This window comes from Ochlerotatus camptorhynchus, unplaced genomic scaffold (assembly GCF_037179485.1).
Source record: "Ochlerotatus camptorhynchus isolate MF236.1 unplaced genomic scaffold, CSIRO-AGI_Acam_v1.1 ptg000114l, whole genome shotgun sequence".
NCBI classification, from domain to species: domain Eukaryota; kingdom Metazoa; phylum Arthropoda; class Insecta; order Diptera; family Culicidae; genus Ochlerotatus; species Ochlerotatus camptorhynchus.
In genome coordinates, this window is record NW_027040604.1 from 5,018 (window position 1) to 22,664 (window position 17,647).

Below are 17,647 nucleotides of genomic sequence, written 5' to 3' on the forward strand. Positions count from 1 at the left end.
CCCCGCAAGGATATCCACAAAGCCACCTGGAGATCACCTGACCAACACACAGAAAACCAAATCGATCACGTTCTAATCGACGGGAAATTCTTCTCCGACATTATCAACGTCCGCACGTACCGCAGTGCGAACATAGATTCGGACCACTACCTAGTTGCAGTATGCATGCGCTCAAAACTCTCGACGGTGCATAACACACGTCGAAGTCGAACGCCACGACCCAACATTGAGCAACTACGGGACACCGGAGTTGCCCAGGACTACGCGCAGCAGCTGGAAGTTGCACTAGCCACGGAAGAGCAGCTTGGCACAGCTTCTCTTGAAGATGGCTGGGGGGACATCCGTTCCGCCATAGGTAGTACTGCTGTAGCGGCACTGGGTACTGCAATCCCGGACCGAAGAAATGACTGGTTTGACGGCGAATTCAAACTGTTAGTAGAGGAGAAGAATGCAGCACGGGCGAGAATGCTGCAACACCGCACGAGATTGAATGTGGAGCGATACAGACAAGCGCGGACAAAACTCGGTTTTCCGAAGGAAGAAGCGTCAGCAGGAAGATCGAGATCGCGAGGCGATGGAAAATCTGTACCGCGTAAACGACACACGGAAGTTCTACGAGAAGCTAAATAGTTCGCGCAAAGGCTACGTGCCGCAAGCCGATATGTGCAAGGACTTGGACGGTAACCTTCTCACGAACGAGTGTGAGGTGATTGAGAGGTGGAAGCAGTACTATGACGAGCACCTCAACGGTGAAGCAGCAGAAAACGAAGGTGGCACGGCAACAGACCTTGGAGCACGCGCAGAAGACGACAGGCTACCGGCCCCTGATCTTCAAGAAGTTGAGGAGGAGATCGGTCGGCTGAAGAACAACAAAGCAACTGGTGTAGATCAACTACCAAGTGAGCTATTGAAATACGGTGGTGAAGCACTGGCTAGAGCGCTGCACTGGGTAATTGCCAAGATTTGGGAGGAGGAGATATTACCGGAGGAGTGGATGGAAGGTGTCGTATGCCCAATCTACAAAAAGGGCGACAAGTTGGATTGCTGCAACTACCGCGCGATCACACTGCTGAGCGCCGCCTACAAGGTACTCTCCCTAATTCTATGCCGCCGTCTGTCACCATATGCAAGAGAGTTCGTGGGGCAATACCAGGCGGGATTCATGGGTGCCCGCGCTACCACGGACCAAATTTTCGCGATTCGGCAGGTTCTGCAGAAATGCCGCGAATACAACGTGCCCACACATCATTTGTTCATCGATTTCAAATCCGCATACGACACAATCGATCGAGATCAGCTATGGCAGATTATGCACGAGTACGGATTTCCGGATAAACTGACGCGATTGGTCAAGGCGACGATGGATCGAGTGACGTGCGTTGTTCGAGTATCGGGACACTCTCAAGTCCCTTTGAATCTCGAAGGGGGTTACGGCAGGGTGATGGACTTTCGTGTCTGCTGTTCAACATCGCGTTAGAAGGTGTGATCAGAAGAGCTGGGATAGACACGAGTGGCACGATATTCAGGAAGTCCATCCAGCTCCTTGGTTTCGCCGATGACATTGACATTATGGCACGGAACTTTGAGATGATGGCGGAAACGTACATCAGACTGAAGGCTGAAGCTAGACGGATTGGACTTGCCATCAACGCATCAAAGACAAAATATATGAAAGCAAGAAGTTCTAGGGAAGACAATGTTAGCCTCCCACCCCGAGTTCAGATTGACGGTGACGAAATCGAGGTGGTCGATGAGTTCGTGTATTTGGGCTCACTGGTGACCGCCGAAAATGATACCAGCAGAGAAATTCAAAGACGCATTATGGCAGGGAATCGTGCCTACTTTGGACTCCGGAGGACGCTCCGGTCGAATAAAATTCGCCGCCGCACGAAGTTGACTGTCTACAAGACGCTGATTAGACCGGTGGTCCTTTACGGCCACGAGACCTGGACTATGCTCGTGGAGGACCAACGCGCCCTTGGTGTTTTCGAACGGAAGGTGTTGCGTACCATCTACGGTGGAGTGCAGATGGATGACGGAACGTGGAGGAGGCGAATGAACCACGAATTGCACCAGCTGCTGGGAGAACCATCCATCGTCCACATTGCAAAAATTGGGCGACTACGGTGGGCTGGGCACGTCGTAAGAATGCCGCACGACGACCCAGTGAAAATGGTTCTAGAAAGCGACCCAACAGGAACAAGAAGAAGAGGCGCGCAGCGGGCAAGGTGGATCGACCAAGTAGAAGGTGACCTGCGGACCCTTCGCAGACTACGAGGCTGGCGAACTGTGGCCATGGATCGAGTAGAGTGGAGACGACTTCTTCGGACAGCAGAGGACAACAAGGCCTTAGCCTGATTGGTAAGGTAAGGTAAGTAAGGGCGGAGTTCTGGGCTGTTGGGAGGGTTGTGGTCTTTGGGTACCACAACCACGCTGTTCGCATCGTACCACTCGATTGCCTTTTTCCCATAGAGGCAGCTCGCCAAGTCCGGCCAGAACAGCACAGGTCTATTATGTTGCTTTAGGAATGGTATCAGCCGCTTTTCCAGACACTCCTGGACGTAGATCTATTGATTGATGGTTCCCGTAGTAATGAAAATGCCGCTTTTTAGACCATACGTACATATGGCCTGCCAGACGAGATATTTTTTCGGGAACTACGATAGTTTGATGGTTTTGAAAATTTCAGCCACCTTTCCTTTTCCTGATGCAGTATAAAACTCCTGTTCCGGAAGCTGCTTGAAATCCATCTTCACATAAGTTTCGTCGTGAGAACGTCGGATTCTTTTGCTGCGCGAGCAAAATTTTGACACGCTACTCCTCTTGCTTGGACGTCATTTTGAAAACTAGAGAGCAAACGATAAAAACTTCCGCTTTTCGACCAGATTTTGGTGTATTCGGTCCTCCTAACTGAACCTCCGGATGGTGGTATGGCTTCGATACTAACTTCTTCCTTTGTCATCAATTCCCTGAGTAGCAGGTTGGTTCCTTTTTTTTTTGGTTAAATGTCTTACATTTGGATGATTTCGAAAATACACCCTCGGAAACACCCTATTTTGAACAATTTGGTATACATAATGAATCGGTATCCCAAACACGTTTATCTTACCTGCTGTCCAGAGATCAATAAATCATAAGGTGTTGAAGGCGCAACTCAGCCTCAGCCGTGCCACAAAAGCCACCCAAAGCGGCCGTGAAAACACCATAACCAAACGCAGCGCAGATATGCAGCAGCTGTGACAATTCCGGTCCCAGCCCAGCATCGCAGCATATTTTCAACGTATGAGAAAATGAGTGGCACATTTTGGGGCGGTGGCGGCGGCTTGTTGATCAGTTCGGATATATGTGCATACCTGTTTTTGTCATACCAAACAGCATAAAAGCGTCGCAGTTTGACGGTCATTGCCGTCCGTCATCCCTTTTATATCACACATAATATAATGCGGAGACCGACAACGACGACGGCGGTGAGCGCCCAAAACCCACAAATATTCAGTGGCAATCGGTCGATTCTGTTAGATGACATGTTTATAAAGCGACGCTATTAACCTTAACCTCTATTTGCCTGTTTGTCTGTTTTGGAGAGAATCAACTAGCTGCGCTACTACATGTAGTGTGAAGGACCTCATAATCAAATCCAAATAATATGGGGTGTAGAAAATAGAGACATGCTGCTAAATGATACATGATGTGTCTATAATACCCTCATGGAGGTAGCGAGAGCCCCTCTCAGACAGCGAGGTGTTTGGAATCGAGAGAGCTGCTACTGCTACTACCTTCAAATTTAAATGCAGCGTGGATGGACCCACCAATCAGCTGTGAGGGTTGTTCATAATCTGTTGCACCCTGCTTGAAGCAGGTTATGAATTATCGGACCCGAAAAATGAACACCCCTAGCCAAGTGTCCAGCGCGAAAGATGATGGGTGACATTAACAAAAAAATATTTTATGGATCAATGACCACCGGTCGTCATTCTGCATGGGGTATAGGCCATCACGATAGGCTTCCTCTGTTCGCTTGGAAACGGACATGAAATACGAACTGATCGTGGTAGGTGGCAGTGGTGGAGGGGTTTATGGTGCCATTCGCGTAGTGAAATTATTCATCTTGATGGCGCTCACACGCTCATATGATGATGCGTTAAATATTCAGCGGAGTCAGCCGCGGAAAGGAACTTTACCCTTGTTGTTTTTCTTGTGATGGTCATGGTCACATTGACTGGAATTTCAAGCAGCATACATTTTTCATTGATTGAGAAAAGTTCTCCAAGCAATCGATTAAAACTTGTCACACGAAAAGCACTGGAACGCAGAGTGTGAGTTTCAGTAACTTAGAGTTTTTCGCCAAGTGAAGTACCAATTCTGGAACAGCAGAAATGAACTTCAGTCAAGGTGCAATTCAATACATTGACTTGGACGCAACAAGCAAATCACGAACTGTGTTTCTGGACGCCAAACCCATTTACCATGAAGATAAGCCCACCATTTCCAATGCATTCAACAATCGAGTCGGTTTCCCTCCGAACTCTGCAAGGGATGCGTTTGGTTTAGAAAGTGAATTCAATTCCAGATCTGTGAGTATTACGTTACAACTGCCGGAACTTCCTCTCATGAGTAATGGATCCTTCACAAAATTAATTACAGGATATAGTTTACGGCATCACAAAACCGATCTACAACGTTCTGCGGATGCTGGGAGTGTTTCCTTTCTCGAGACCTTCACCCGGAGTAACACTGTTCACATGTGCAAGTTCATCGATGGCGTACTGTAGCGTATTTTTCGTGACACTCATGGTAATCACGGATGATGACTCACTTCGGAACCATATTTAATATTTAACTGATTTCCCGTTGATCACACAAACTATAGGTTTACGTCAGCTACATCACTTTCCAACGAATCCAGATCGTTCGCACATTGGAAGGTCGCTTTGAGGAAGCCGTCATTGCATATCTGTTCATCGTCAACATCCTGCCGGTGCTAATCATTCCGCTAATGTGGTACGAAACGCGTAAAGTGTCCAATCTGCTCAACCAATGGGTGGATTTCGAGGCCATGTATCGTAGAACTGCGGGTCGGGACCTGGAGCTGGATTTCAAGACCAAAGCCCTGCTGATTGCTGTCCTATTGCCGGCTTTGTCATGTCTAGCGGTAATAATCACCCACGTCACTATGGTCGAATTTCAACTGTTTCAGGTCATTCCGTACTGCATTTTGGACACATTAACCTACATGATGGGTGGCTACTGGTACATGGCCTGCGAGACGCTCAGTATAACTGCTAATATTCTTGCCGAAGATTTCCAACGGGTAACGTTAGTGCCGAAGCTTATTCCGATACTTTAATAGTTTTCTTCCAGGCATTGAGACACGTTGGACCTGCGGCTATGGTATCGGAGTACCGTTCCTTGTGGCTTCGTCTGAGCAAGCTGGCTCGGGACACCGGATTTTCCACGTGCTACACCTTCACTTTCCTGTGTCTCTATCTATTCTTCATTATCACCCTGTCGATTTACGGCTTGATGTCACAAATTTCCGAAGGATTCGGCATCAAAGATATAGGGCTGGCAGTGACAGCTTTCTGCAGCGTGGGATTGCTGTTCTTCATCTGTGACGAAGCTCACTACGCCTCGTTCAATGTTCGAACCAAATTTCAGAAGAAGTTGCTCATGGCGGAGCTTAGCTGGATGAACTCGGATGCGCAAACTGAGGTTAACATGTTCTTGAGGGCAACCGAGATGAATCCCTCCAATATCAATCTGGGTGGATTCTTCGATGTCAATAGAACGCTGTTCAAATCGGTAGTCTGATGGAATTTGATTGTTTGAAGAAGAAAAAATGAAGGTACAAATATTTTCTTTCCAGCTACTAGCCACAATGGTCACATATTTGGTAGTCCTGTTGCAGTTCCAAATCAGTATTCCAGATGATACGACCGCGATGTTGGCGTATAATACGACAAGCTCACGTCGTGAATAAATCGCATAAACCCGAGAAATTAGCTTAGTTTTGCACAAAATTAGTCAATATATAATAGGTTTATCGAGTTGGAATGTATAAGAAATATAGCAGTTCATGACCCTATTTCAATGAAGGGGCTGTTCTAAAACCACGTCTACACATTAGAGGTTGTTGACAAGGGTCTATGATCTTTACAAATCTCCAAAAATGTATGTTGGCGATGGTTTATGCAAAGGGAGGGGGGAGTCTAAACCTCTCAAAAACATTCAACGTAGTTTATGAACAGCCCCTAACATAAACAACACAGTACCATCGTCCTAAATGACCTTAAATATGAAATGATCCGAAATCTTTGCACGAAAAGAAAAAGTAAAAAGTACAATTTGGTCTTAAATAAAAATTAAGCAATGTCTGCTTTCTCATTTTTCTTCTTATCAATTATAATTCCATATGGAGTTAAAATATTGTTTAAGTTTATGCCAAGACATTGTAAAGTCAATGGTTTCGCAGTATTGATTGTAAGAAGCCATCATGCGATTTAATGGCCCATATTTTGCCTAATTTATGCGATGATGGTTTATGCAAAGCTTCATGTAAATCGGAGAAGGTCGAGTAAATTGTTATTTTTTATAGTTGACCTGCTCAACAGTAGAAAAACGTTGCTTAAAATTTTAACCATGTTCTACACAATAAAATAAAATATATTAAAAAGTATGTTTTGAAGGAATACATAAAAAACGGTTCAAAATAAATGTATTGCTGTAGTTTTACAACATCAACTTAAACTGAACATTGAATTGCTCTGACGGTTTCAACGTCTTCTGCAAAGAAGAAACCAAGTCTCTAAAATGCTTAGTTTATAAGATGCAAAACAGTACTAGTTAAACATGAATACATTGAACTGAAATGTTTCATTCACAAAGATGGCCTTGGATAGCAGAGCAACTTTGCTTCTACGTCACCCCGAGAAGCTATTAATGCTGTCCAACTATGTTACCAGCGGGTAACATTGATGACTTAAAAATTAAATGACACGGAAGAGTAAGGATGTTCATATTAAGTAATTGATTTATTCCGATTTGCAACGGCAAGTTTGAATGCGCGGGCGGCAGAGATCAGAAGAGTGACCAAACAGCTAATCAGTGAGTTCTAGTTGTTGGTGGATGCAATCCACTGAACCTGAATGAAGTTGGGCGGAAACTCTCTCAGGGGAGAGCCAGTGAGCGCATGATCGGGAGCAGAGAACGACAACGGAGCAAAGGCAGTCGGGATCGAGCTACAGAAAGGAGATCACGGAGGGAACTTTGTTCGTGGAGTTTACGGACGAAGAGTGTAAGTGACCAGTTTTGCCCACCTCGACGTCGTGGCCTTGCCTTCCCGCAAACGGTCTTGGAAAAAAGCCGTGTTGGATGACCTTCCGTGCCTGCTCCGCCAAGCGACATCTATCGCGTCGCGACGGTCACGCTAACGAGCACCTACGCTGCCGGAGATCCGGCCTCACGTTCATCTCCACTTCCGAAGCCACTGCCAGCAGGGACGGCGTCCTCTGTATCATCGTCACCCCCAAAGTCTCGTCTGCACCGTTGCCATCGGCGCCCACCGCCCGCACTATACTGGTGTCCTCTGGACCAGTGCGACCTCCGAAGTATCGCCATCGCCGCCCACCGCCCGCAAAGTACCATCAAATCTAATAAACAGGTATTTAGCCGTGTCTATAATGTTGGCTAGGTTCTCCCGTATTCGAAAAGTCTCCCACGCCTATACGCCCTGAGACCCGGAACCTACAAAGGTCTTGAGTGCCAACCCTGGAAGCTGCCGTTGGTCAATACATGCAGCTTGGGGTTTAGGGGGGTTCCCTTCAGGAACTCAGCGGTTCCGGGGCTTATAAAGTAGTCTTATAACTAGATTACTTTTCTAGCCGACTGTGTACTGTAGAAGTCATTGAAATGCATAAGTACACTCTTAGAAAAATTCTCTGGTGCTCTGAGACTGACATATACGAGCATCAATTTTGACATATAATTGAGTCATAATAGACGCAAAGTTCAGCTCAATCAAACGTCCTTTTCGTCGAGTAACACTTTTCAGCCTCGGAGCACCTAATTTTACATGACATGTTTGTTTACGTCTCATCCTTTATGTCAAAGATGGATTCCGTCACGTGTAAATTTTGTTATTTCTAAGTGTGTTGTATCAAAACGACAAAGTAGTTATTAGAACTAATTAAAATAGCTCCTAAAAAGCACCTCAGCTTCAAACCACCTTTAAATACAAAAAAAAACTTTTAAAATTCCTGAAAACAATCTTGCACACGTTGTAGTACGAACAAGCCTCATGAAAAAAAAAAAGTTAAAATCACCGAGTTGAAACTGAAGAGCAGCTCCACGACAAATAGATTCAATTTTTGATTTAGACTTCTTCGATTTGTATGAAACTTTGCGTAATTGTTTGTTATGGGTAATTGATTTATGGGCTTGAAACTTTTCAAAGAATTGTAGCACGGAAACGGCATTTCTGATCTAGTTGAAGAGAAAAATAATGTCTTTCTGGGAAAAATTAACAAAAAATGTTTTTATAATTTTTGTTCAATAATAATTTAAAAAAAAATGTTAAAACCCAAAAATCTTTAAATGTCTTTGTCTGATTTTTTTTTGTTCAAGGAAATGCTTTAAAAAATGCAAAGTTTTGAAATATTTAAATCCATGGACATTTGAAAAATGATATTAATCGTAGAACAACAACTTTTGGTCAGATTGTTTAGCTTTTTGTTAGTACGCTTTGTTGTGTATTTTTTCACAAAAATGATTTAATATGTCTCAAACATTGTTTTCTGAGCACAAATTCTTTTAAAACACGATTTAACAAAAAGTTTAAAAATTTAACCAAAAGTTCTTGTTCAACGTTTTTGTCAATCAAATAATTTTAAATATTCCAAAAGTCTTCATTTTTCTTATGCTTTGTAAAACCGTAAAAGAACATTATGAGATACCTATTTAGGTTTCTAACGCCTTATACCACTCTAGCACGTTCTTCGTAAAGCCAAATCCGGCCAGGAGATCGTTAGACCGTCGTAAGCCTTCAGGAGAGGGAGAAGCCGCTTTTGAAGACACTCTTCTGAATGCACCTGTCCATTCATGGTGCTTGCGATAACGAAAGGTGTACTCCGCCTTCCGCAAGTACAAATCGCTTGCCAAATTAAGAACTTCTTGGCGCACTTCGGCATCTTCTGTGTTCGGAGGTTCTCGGGAACATCACACTTATCCTTGGCAGTCACATACAGGTTTCCTGGAATCTGGTTGAAGAAGTCCGCCTTCACATATGTCTCGTCATCCATTACGCAGCAGTGTGGTTTCGTTAACTTCTGGTCTTACAACTTCCGGGCACGGATTTTTGCGACCGTATTCTGTTTCTCGTCACGGTTTGGGGACTTCTGAACCCTAAACGTACGTAGTTCAGCTCGAGTTTTGGTATTCTGAACGAAAGTCTTGCTCACATGCAACTTTTTAGCCACTTTTCGAACTGAGGTGTTCGGTTTCCGTTTAAAGGCCCCAACCACGCGTTTGTGATCGTTCTCGTTGACCTGACGGTCAGTCAGACGTTCTTCGAACCGTGTTATGATACCAGACACCGGGGAATTCGCGATTCCCAACTTTTTTCCGATGATACGATGCGACACTCGGCGACACATCCATCTCAAAGTACTTGTGCCAAACTTTTTCGCGCACGCACCTGTTCTTTCGTCGTTCCTCGCCATTTTGAAAACTTTTGCGCACCTGATGAAATCAACTCACAGAGTGTAAACAATACACATTAAACTATGTCTACGCAAAATTTCAATTAATTTTACCCAACGTATCAAAAGTTAGAGCAATTTGAGTGTGCGCGGATTTTAAACAGTACACCCTTTATTTATTTTTTTCAAGTGGACGGAGCCGTGGCGTGTTGGGAGGGTTCTTGTTCTCCGAGCAACGTTGTTGGCGGCATACCACTCCATAGCGTTTTATCCGTAATGAAAGGATGTTAAATCCGGCCAAAACAGCACGGAAAGGCAGAAGACGTTTTTCCAGCCACTCGTTCACGTAAATTTGCTGGTTGATGGTCCCGGTTGCAATGAAAATGTGGCTTTTTAAGCCACAGATACAGATAGCCTGCCAAATCAGATATTTCATAGCAAACTTCGACAGTTTCATATGCTTCCGGTTGCCGTATAATACTCCTGCCCAGGAATCTGTTTGAAGTCTGGTTCAAGTGCGAGTAGTTTGGATTTTCGTGATGCGCGTGCAAAAATTTGATGCGTTGCTCCTCTACCTTGGACGCCATTTTGATAACTGAAGAACAAATGTCAAGATCCAAAATCATTCTGCACGCGCATACCTACAAAATGAGGGGTGTTCAGGTTTTTTAAATGCTCAATTACAAGAAATGCGTGAAGTTTAAATCGACCAAATTTTGATCGTAACACCCTTTACTATTTTTTCCATTCACATGTGATAATACCTACACACAGAGCTTAGATTACCGAAGTCGGTAAAATTTTACTGGGTTTTTAAACAGCTGAGTTTTCAGTAATCAACCCAGTAGTTTTTGCTTTTGCTGAAAACTCCGTAAATTGCAGAGTCTCTGAACTGTCAAAAATTACCGTGTTAGTCGGTACTAGTATTGCTGTCTTATTCAGTAATTTATTTGTTTACATAGTTTTTGCTGAGTTTTTCAGTATTTTTATTTTATTTTTTTAATGAATAAGTCAGTAAATTCATCAACAATGTTTTTATTTCATTAATTGTTTGGGTTCATTCGATTAGCGATTTGTATTTGGGGACGGAGTTTAGTGGCGGATTAGCAGTAATGCTGTTTTAACTAGTCCAGGTCGAGCGGTCAGAGTTTCCCCGTGGTTTAGCCGGGTGGTGGCTCTTTCGATGTACCGGATTGGGTACCTAAGTCTGAAGCTCTGTAATAGGAAATTTTAGTGAAATTTATTTCTTCAAACTAACTTGAACATCTGAAAGTCAATGCAGGAGTGCAGAAACTGATAAATTTCGGGGTAGTTTATGCAATCCTGTGTTGACTTCCAAATTTTTGACTGATTTTCACAATGGTTTCTTGTTTTCAAGAGAAGATTTCCGACGTCAAGACGTGAATCGAGGAGGATGACATAAGAAATTTGCTTTACTGTCAGTATCAGCAAAGTTGGAATTTCGTTTGATGACTGCTCCAGTAAAACATAACGAATACAAAAACTCGGTACTCTATTTTACTGAGTTTTAGTCATTATCCGCAAAGCTGTTATTTTACGATAAGTTCAGTACTTACTCTTACCATATTCAGTAGTTTGTCGCAAGAGCTACTGATTGTCAGTTGTTTTATTGAGAATAGCAGTATGTTCGGTAATTTTTGTGATTTACAGTTCGAAAACTTTAAAAAAAATCACCGAACACGGAAGCCGTGATTAAGTGTGTACACACTAAGATTTTTTTTTACAGTATACTGTAATTTTTTACCGAATATGGAACAGCTGAACATTCGGTAATCGATTCGGTAATTTTTTGGATTTACAATTCATTCGGTAAATTTGTCTTACCTCTTTAGCTGTCAAAAGTTACTGACCTGGACTGTGAATAATACTGAATGATTGGTAAAGTTTACAGTAGCGTTCAGTAATGTTTTAACCGAAATATCTGTAAATTATTTTCCATTGTGGTAATATAAATTGCAATTTAATCAGCAATAATCAACGAACTGTTTGTTCCATTAACATATATTTTATTGTATTTTCCCTGGTATTTTGAACAACGCATTTGCGACGCCAAGAAAAGGATTCTTCAGGTCTAGGTCCAGCAGGGAATCCAAACCAGGTTATCGCCGGCAACATGCAGTTGCGGGAAACATCAGGTCACCTTAAGTCCAAGATGACTGGAAGCGATGGCCTAGGATCGAAATTAAAGTAAAATAACTCTCCCCTCCATATATTCAGGAAACTATAGCAAAATACTTACTTTTCCAAACAACACTCCACTTCGAAATAGCGGCAAAGGATGTTTTTGACAGTATGACATTTACAAATCTGTTCCGTAATATTTTCAAGAATCTGGTACTTTACTACCATTTGTTTTTGTAAAAACTAGTTTTACAGTACGTTCACCACTTTTTTTTACAGTATACACACTTAGAAATTATCGCCGACTTCGGTAATTTTTACCGAAATCTGAACAGCTGAACTGTTCGGTAAAATTTATGCAATTCAATTCAATTGCTTTTCAGCTACTTTGAAACTAAATCTCCACTAAAATGACAAGATTTGATCATTTAAACAAGGTTGAACATGTTTTAAAATTATTTTCAAATTCAATAGCCTTTAAAAGAAGGTCAAAGTTTTACCGAACATTCAGCTGTTCTGATTTCGGTAAAATTTACCGAACACGGAACCAAAATCTTAGTGTGTAATAGAATTGCAGAATTGTAAATGACAGTTTAGATCAGTAATTTTTATTTACAGTTTTCGGTAATTTACGGAAAGTACGTAAATTCAGTATTATTCATTGCTGAAAGTTTGTAAAACGATACATTTTGCAAAGCTTTCGGTAAAAAATATATTTTACAGAATTCAGCAAAAAAGTTCCGAATAGAATTTAAGAAATTTGGTGTGTATCTACATTTTCCACTCCCTTCAAATTTTCTTCAATTTTTGATTATTTTCGATCGTAACTAGCAAACAATTAATAATTATTGTATCTCAATTCGTATTACCGCAACACCATTTAAAATTTAGAGAAATTAGGCGTGATCTTTTTTAAAGACACATGACCAAGTTTTGGGGACAAAACCACAAAAGTGTCTCAAAATTCAACCACTCCAGTTCTCGCCGGAAAAAATCTCAGAAATTGAACGCAACTGGTTTCATCTTGCGCAAGATAGTGTACGTTGAGGTTTAAGCAGTTTTGTTTCAAAATCCTGTAAGAAGGAATAACTTCTCCAGCGAAAACTGGAGTTGTTCAATTTTGAGACATTTTTGCATTTTTATCCCCATGCAACCATGTTTTCCTAAATACAAGCTAGGGGCACTAGCCTATTCTCACGAAAGATTCCCTTGCTTGACTAAAGAAAATGAAAAAGACGATCATAATGATGGCGATGATGATGTTAAAGTGTGAAAATGCTTGCCAATAAATGCACCCAATGTCAGTCCATTTGGTGCGCTACCGTCTTCTGCTCGCTTGCCCACCTTCGGATAGGTCTACCTATGATGATGGGAAAAATCATAAACGCTTCATCCTTCCCCGAGCTCGACGGATGATTGCTGATCCAGCGAGCTGCTTGCAACAGTAGCACCACCATCAGCGCTCAGTGCAGAATTACAACCTGTAATTATGTGATCTCGCACTCGCGAAGGTGCCACCATCGGAGCTTGCGACTGAGGGCGCACGCGATTTCTTGATGATATTTGGACTTGGCAGATTTTGCGTTTGATTGCATTAATTTTACGTTGTGGATAATGGTTTGAAATGATATATTCATTACCTACACTGCGATTGGTTGGTGGGTCTATTTACCCTTCCTTACCCTATACACGATCGATGTCAAGATGAGTGTGAAACATAGGGTTGCAGAGGTTTCTGCTGAGAATGTTCAAAGCATTTCCAGTTACCCTAAACCGCCGTTGAACGGGGAGTACGTATTTACGTTGGGCAATGTGTTTTTGTACCCTCGGGGGAATTGCGAAGGAGAATAAAGCGCATAATTTCGATGTCAGATCAAGCTCAAAGCCTCCCCTCTTCAACAACACCGGCGCACACGATCCACACACCGTACTCTTACTTAGGACATCTGTGCAGGTAGAGCAGACAGCGGTCGGCGCAAACTTGATTAATTAGTGTTACAACGGAGTGATTATAAAAATTAATTAAATTAAGATAAAAAATATTCAAATAACCCGCATGGAGCGCAAAGGGGTTCGAAAAACCGCACACATCGATGGGATCGGAAATTAATTTGTATCATTACTCTCGGAGCACTTCGCATAGGTGCATGCATCGTCATACATACATATGCATATGCGGTTACTGGGACACGGTCCTGCCTAGATGGATGGACAGTTCTGCATCTTGTCGGCGACAAGTGTTGGCGTTGGTGGCGGCGGACAGTTTGACGCATTTTGTCGGTCTTAATTGCAGTTAACAGCGAAGTGTGGAAGCTACACAAATGGAAATCGCCTCGTAAAAAAATAAATGGTGAACAGCATTTGGGTTCTGTCATCGAAATGGATTCACTTGATTGGATTGTCGGGTGGACAGATTTGAGAGGCATATCTGGACAACTGACACATGTCCCAGATTGAAGCATATTGTACAGAGTGACTGTTTTTACATTAAAACGAGGTTTTAGCAAATGATAGTGTTTGTCATGTAGGTATATGTAAAAACATATCAATCGGTTATGAGACATAAATCGGAAAAGTCAATAAAATTAAAACACCTCTAATTTCATTTGTACGTTGTACACCAATAATGACTTAACATGTCTTGGCATAACCGATGACGACGACGACGGGAAAAAGTAGCTATGTATTTGGAATGCTTCAAAGCAAACCGTACGTTGGCGAGTGACCGCAGTTCAAATTCTGCAATATTGTTAACGTCCGCTTTGCGTTTATGGCAATGTATTAAACCATTCTAGGAATAACGATGTCGATCCCGCTTCAATGTGGTGGCGTGACGTCATTGATTGATCGCTGAATACTGTACGTATGGGGACATATGGCACAGTGTACAACTGACATCATTGCTAAATCAATAAAGGGGGACGCTTGGACACCGCAATTGAAGTGCAGCTGGCAAGTCATTCTTGAGTCATCTGGGTTATCAGTGACGTGCAACACGTCATTAAATTTCACATTTGTCGACAGAACTGGAATAGTTTCTACTATTGTCGCTACATTTATAGTCTGGCGGATAGAATTTCAAGCTATCAAAAAGCGGAACCAATTCAGTATATTGTAGACCAACCTTTGAAAAGGTACTATCCACTTTTATAAACAAAACTTTGATAGTTCTTTCCTCGACAACCGAACGCTAATTAACAGCATCATCGGATATGGGAAACTTTCCCCAACCTTGTTGGTTTGCGTAGGCGAGCGTTGAAGCACGAGAAAGGGGTTTCCGAAGGTTTGTTCTCAAAAGCTGATGTGCTCTTTTCTGCTCTTGGTCGTGATATGCTCGATTGGTTCCGTTATTTGACAACTCAATTGATTCCCGAGATTCTATCCGCCAGACTATAAATATAGCGACTATAGTTTCTACGCCTCTTACACTGGCCCACGCACATTAGATCCGGATCGGACGCGTTGCGACAAAGTGACAGCTAAATGTATTGTTTAACTGTCAAATTTACGTCAACGCAACGCAAACGGATCTAATGCAAGGGGGGGGAGGTGGCTGTCAAATACGAACAATCGTCGCCTACCTCGCATGCCTCGCATAACTGGTTCCAAACGTAAACAAGCCATAAGAAACCTACAGCGATTGTTTACGTTTGGAGCCAGTTTCATACAAGAATGATCAGTAGGCTGATTTGATAGCACGTCCCCCCCCCCCAGATCTAATGTGGGTGGCCCTTGAAGGTTACGGGGCTTAAATTCCATCCCAGAACGGTTGTCTTAAATCGAATATCAGTTGATATGTATGTATATGATGTTCATATTGATGTCTTCACTTAAATTGAAATAGTAATTTCCCGATTTAATCAGTCCAAATCTTTCTCATTCATCTTCAAGATTGATGTTGAGGTACACTTTGATGCAATAAGACCACTGAAAATGCGAATGGGTTTCGTAGAACATTAGAAAAAAAATCAAAAGAGGGCTGACAAGATCGGTGTGTTTCGTAGTCCCGATGAGAACATGGGGAACTCGTATTTATTTAATTAATCAGTTTTAAACTAAATTCATCTATTCACTAAATTTCATGGGCTTTGTGAGGGGAATTTTATGGAGAACTCCATGGTAGTTATGAGTAGAACTTCATGAGATTGTGAGAAGAAGGTCAGTAGAATTTTAAAGTGAAATCCAAATGATTATCTGACTAAAAAATGAAACTCCGAGCAGAATTGGGTTCTTTAAGGGTATTGAGGTAAATGCATATTCGTAATCTGTATTAAAAATGGAACCCAAACCCAAAATTTCATCAATTTTGGTACATTGGAACTATTTTAAATAAGTACGATTACATTTGCAAAAATCACCTTATTAGCACCCCTCGGTGTCACTTTGTATGGGAGCGAGCTGTCAGTTTGTCAGTTTAGTGTCAAACAGTGAAGTTATTATTTTGCTTTAAATCTTGATTTAAAAATCAAGATGAAAGTATGTGGATTCGAAAAAAATATAGCTGTGCTCGGAAAACGAAGCTCTTTCAGATGATATATAAAAACCGATATATTTTTTAAAATTAAAGAACCCAATTAAAAAGGAAATTCTGTGGATATTTCCTAAGAATTTTTAGTGACAATCTCGGTCGCCTCCCAAGAAAAACAAGAAGAACTCATAAGTATTGTTCCTCATGAATAGTATTTTTATTATGAAATTATTCACTGATTTTCAGCTCAATAGAGTCCTTTTGGAGATTTGACATTAACAAATAAACTGAATGGAAAAAAAATGACATGCCAAGGGAATTCTGGTGACTGGTCCAGAATAGGAATTTAGCAGGAAAGATACATTTTGAGCAATTGAAACATTAGGGAAAAAATGTATCTATTACAAAGTTTTTAATAACAGTTAAGCTCCCATTTTGATGTTGGTTCTTCCTATCATTGGAATTAAAAATGTATCTTTATTATTTGCAGAAATAATGATATACATTAGAATTTATTCGAAATATCGATTTTGCTCCAGCAGGCTCAATTGATTCTAAATCAGGACCTGGATCATTCTCCCAAAATTTGAGCTATTTGGATGCGAACTCATACTGAACTGGGCCTTTGAAGTTTATATGGACATTACTATGGGAAATGTGATCTTTTTGTTATCAACGTTCTAACCCTTCACCATAATGGTTTACGGAAAAGCTTGCTATCTGCTCTTATGTGAAATTTTATCAGCTACATCTTTGCTCAAGACCACGTTTTGATTAGACTTCAAGGTAATTAGTTATTAATTGATTTCACAAGCAATAGCTTTCTGATATTATTAATCGACTGCTTTCAGGGATACACTGCATCTTGCACTTATGACGTAGTACACAATTAGAAATAACTAATTTTACACGTGACGGAATCCGTCTTTGACATAAAAGATGAGACGTAAACAAACATGTCATGTAATATTAAGTGCTCCGAGTAAAATTACGTTTGATTGAGCTATATTTCGCGTCAGCTATGACTCAACTTTATGTCAAAATTGACGCTCGTATATGTCACTCTCAGGGCACCTAAATTTACATTAATTTTTTTAAGTGTGAGTTTATGGAGCATATTAGCAGAATATCATCTTCCTAGTTAATTAATAACTAATTATCCTGACGTTCAATTCAAAGTTTGCGAGCAAAATTGCAGCTGTGAAAATTTCACGTTATTACAGATACACACTTAGCAATAACTAATTTTTCACGTGACGGAATCCATCTTTGACATAAAGAATGAGACGTAAACAAACATGTCATGTAAAATTAAGTGCTCCGAGACCGAGTGTTACTCGAC

General features: G+C 41.6%; 1 protein-coding gene across 1 annotated transcript; it reads left to right on the plus strand.

The window, feature by feature from the left end:
- Nucleotides 1–4,376: 4,376 nt before the first annotated feature.
- On the plus strand, nt 4,377–5,980 carry LOC135699659 (gustatory and odorant receptor 24-like). Its single transcript, XM_065219952.1, has 5 exons — nt 4,377–4,574; nt 4,645–4,794; nt 4,871–5,311; nt 5,362–5,802; nt 5,867–5,980. The coding sequence occupies exons 1-5, from the start codon at nt 4,377–4,379 to the stop codon at nt 5,978–5,980; spliced, it is 1,344 nt and encodes a 447-aa protein (XP_065076024.1).
- Nucleotides 5,981–17,647: the final 11,667 nt, after the last annotated feature.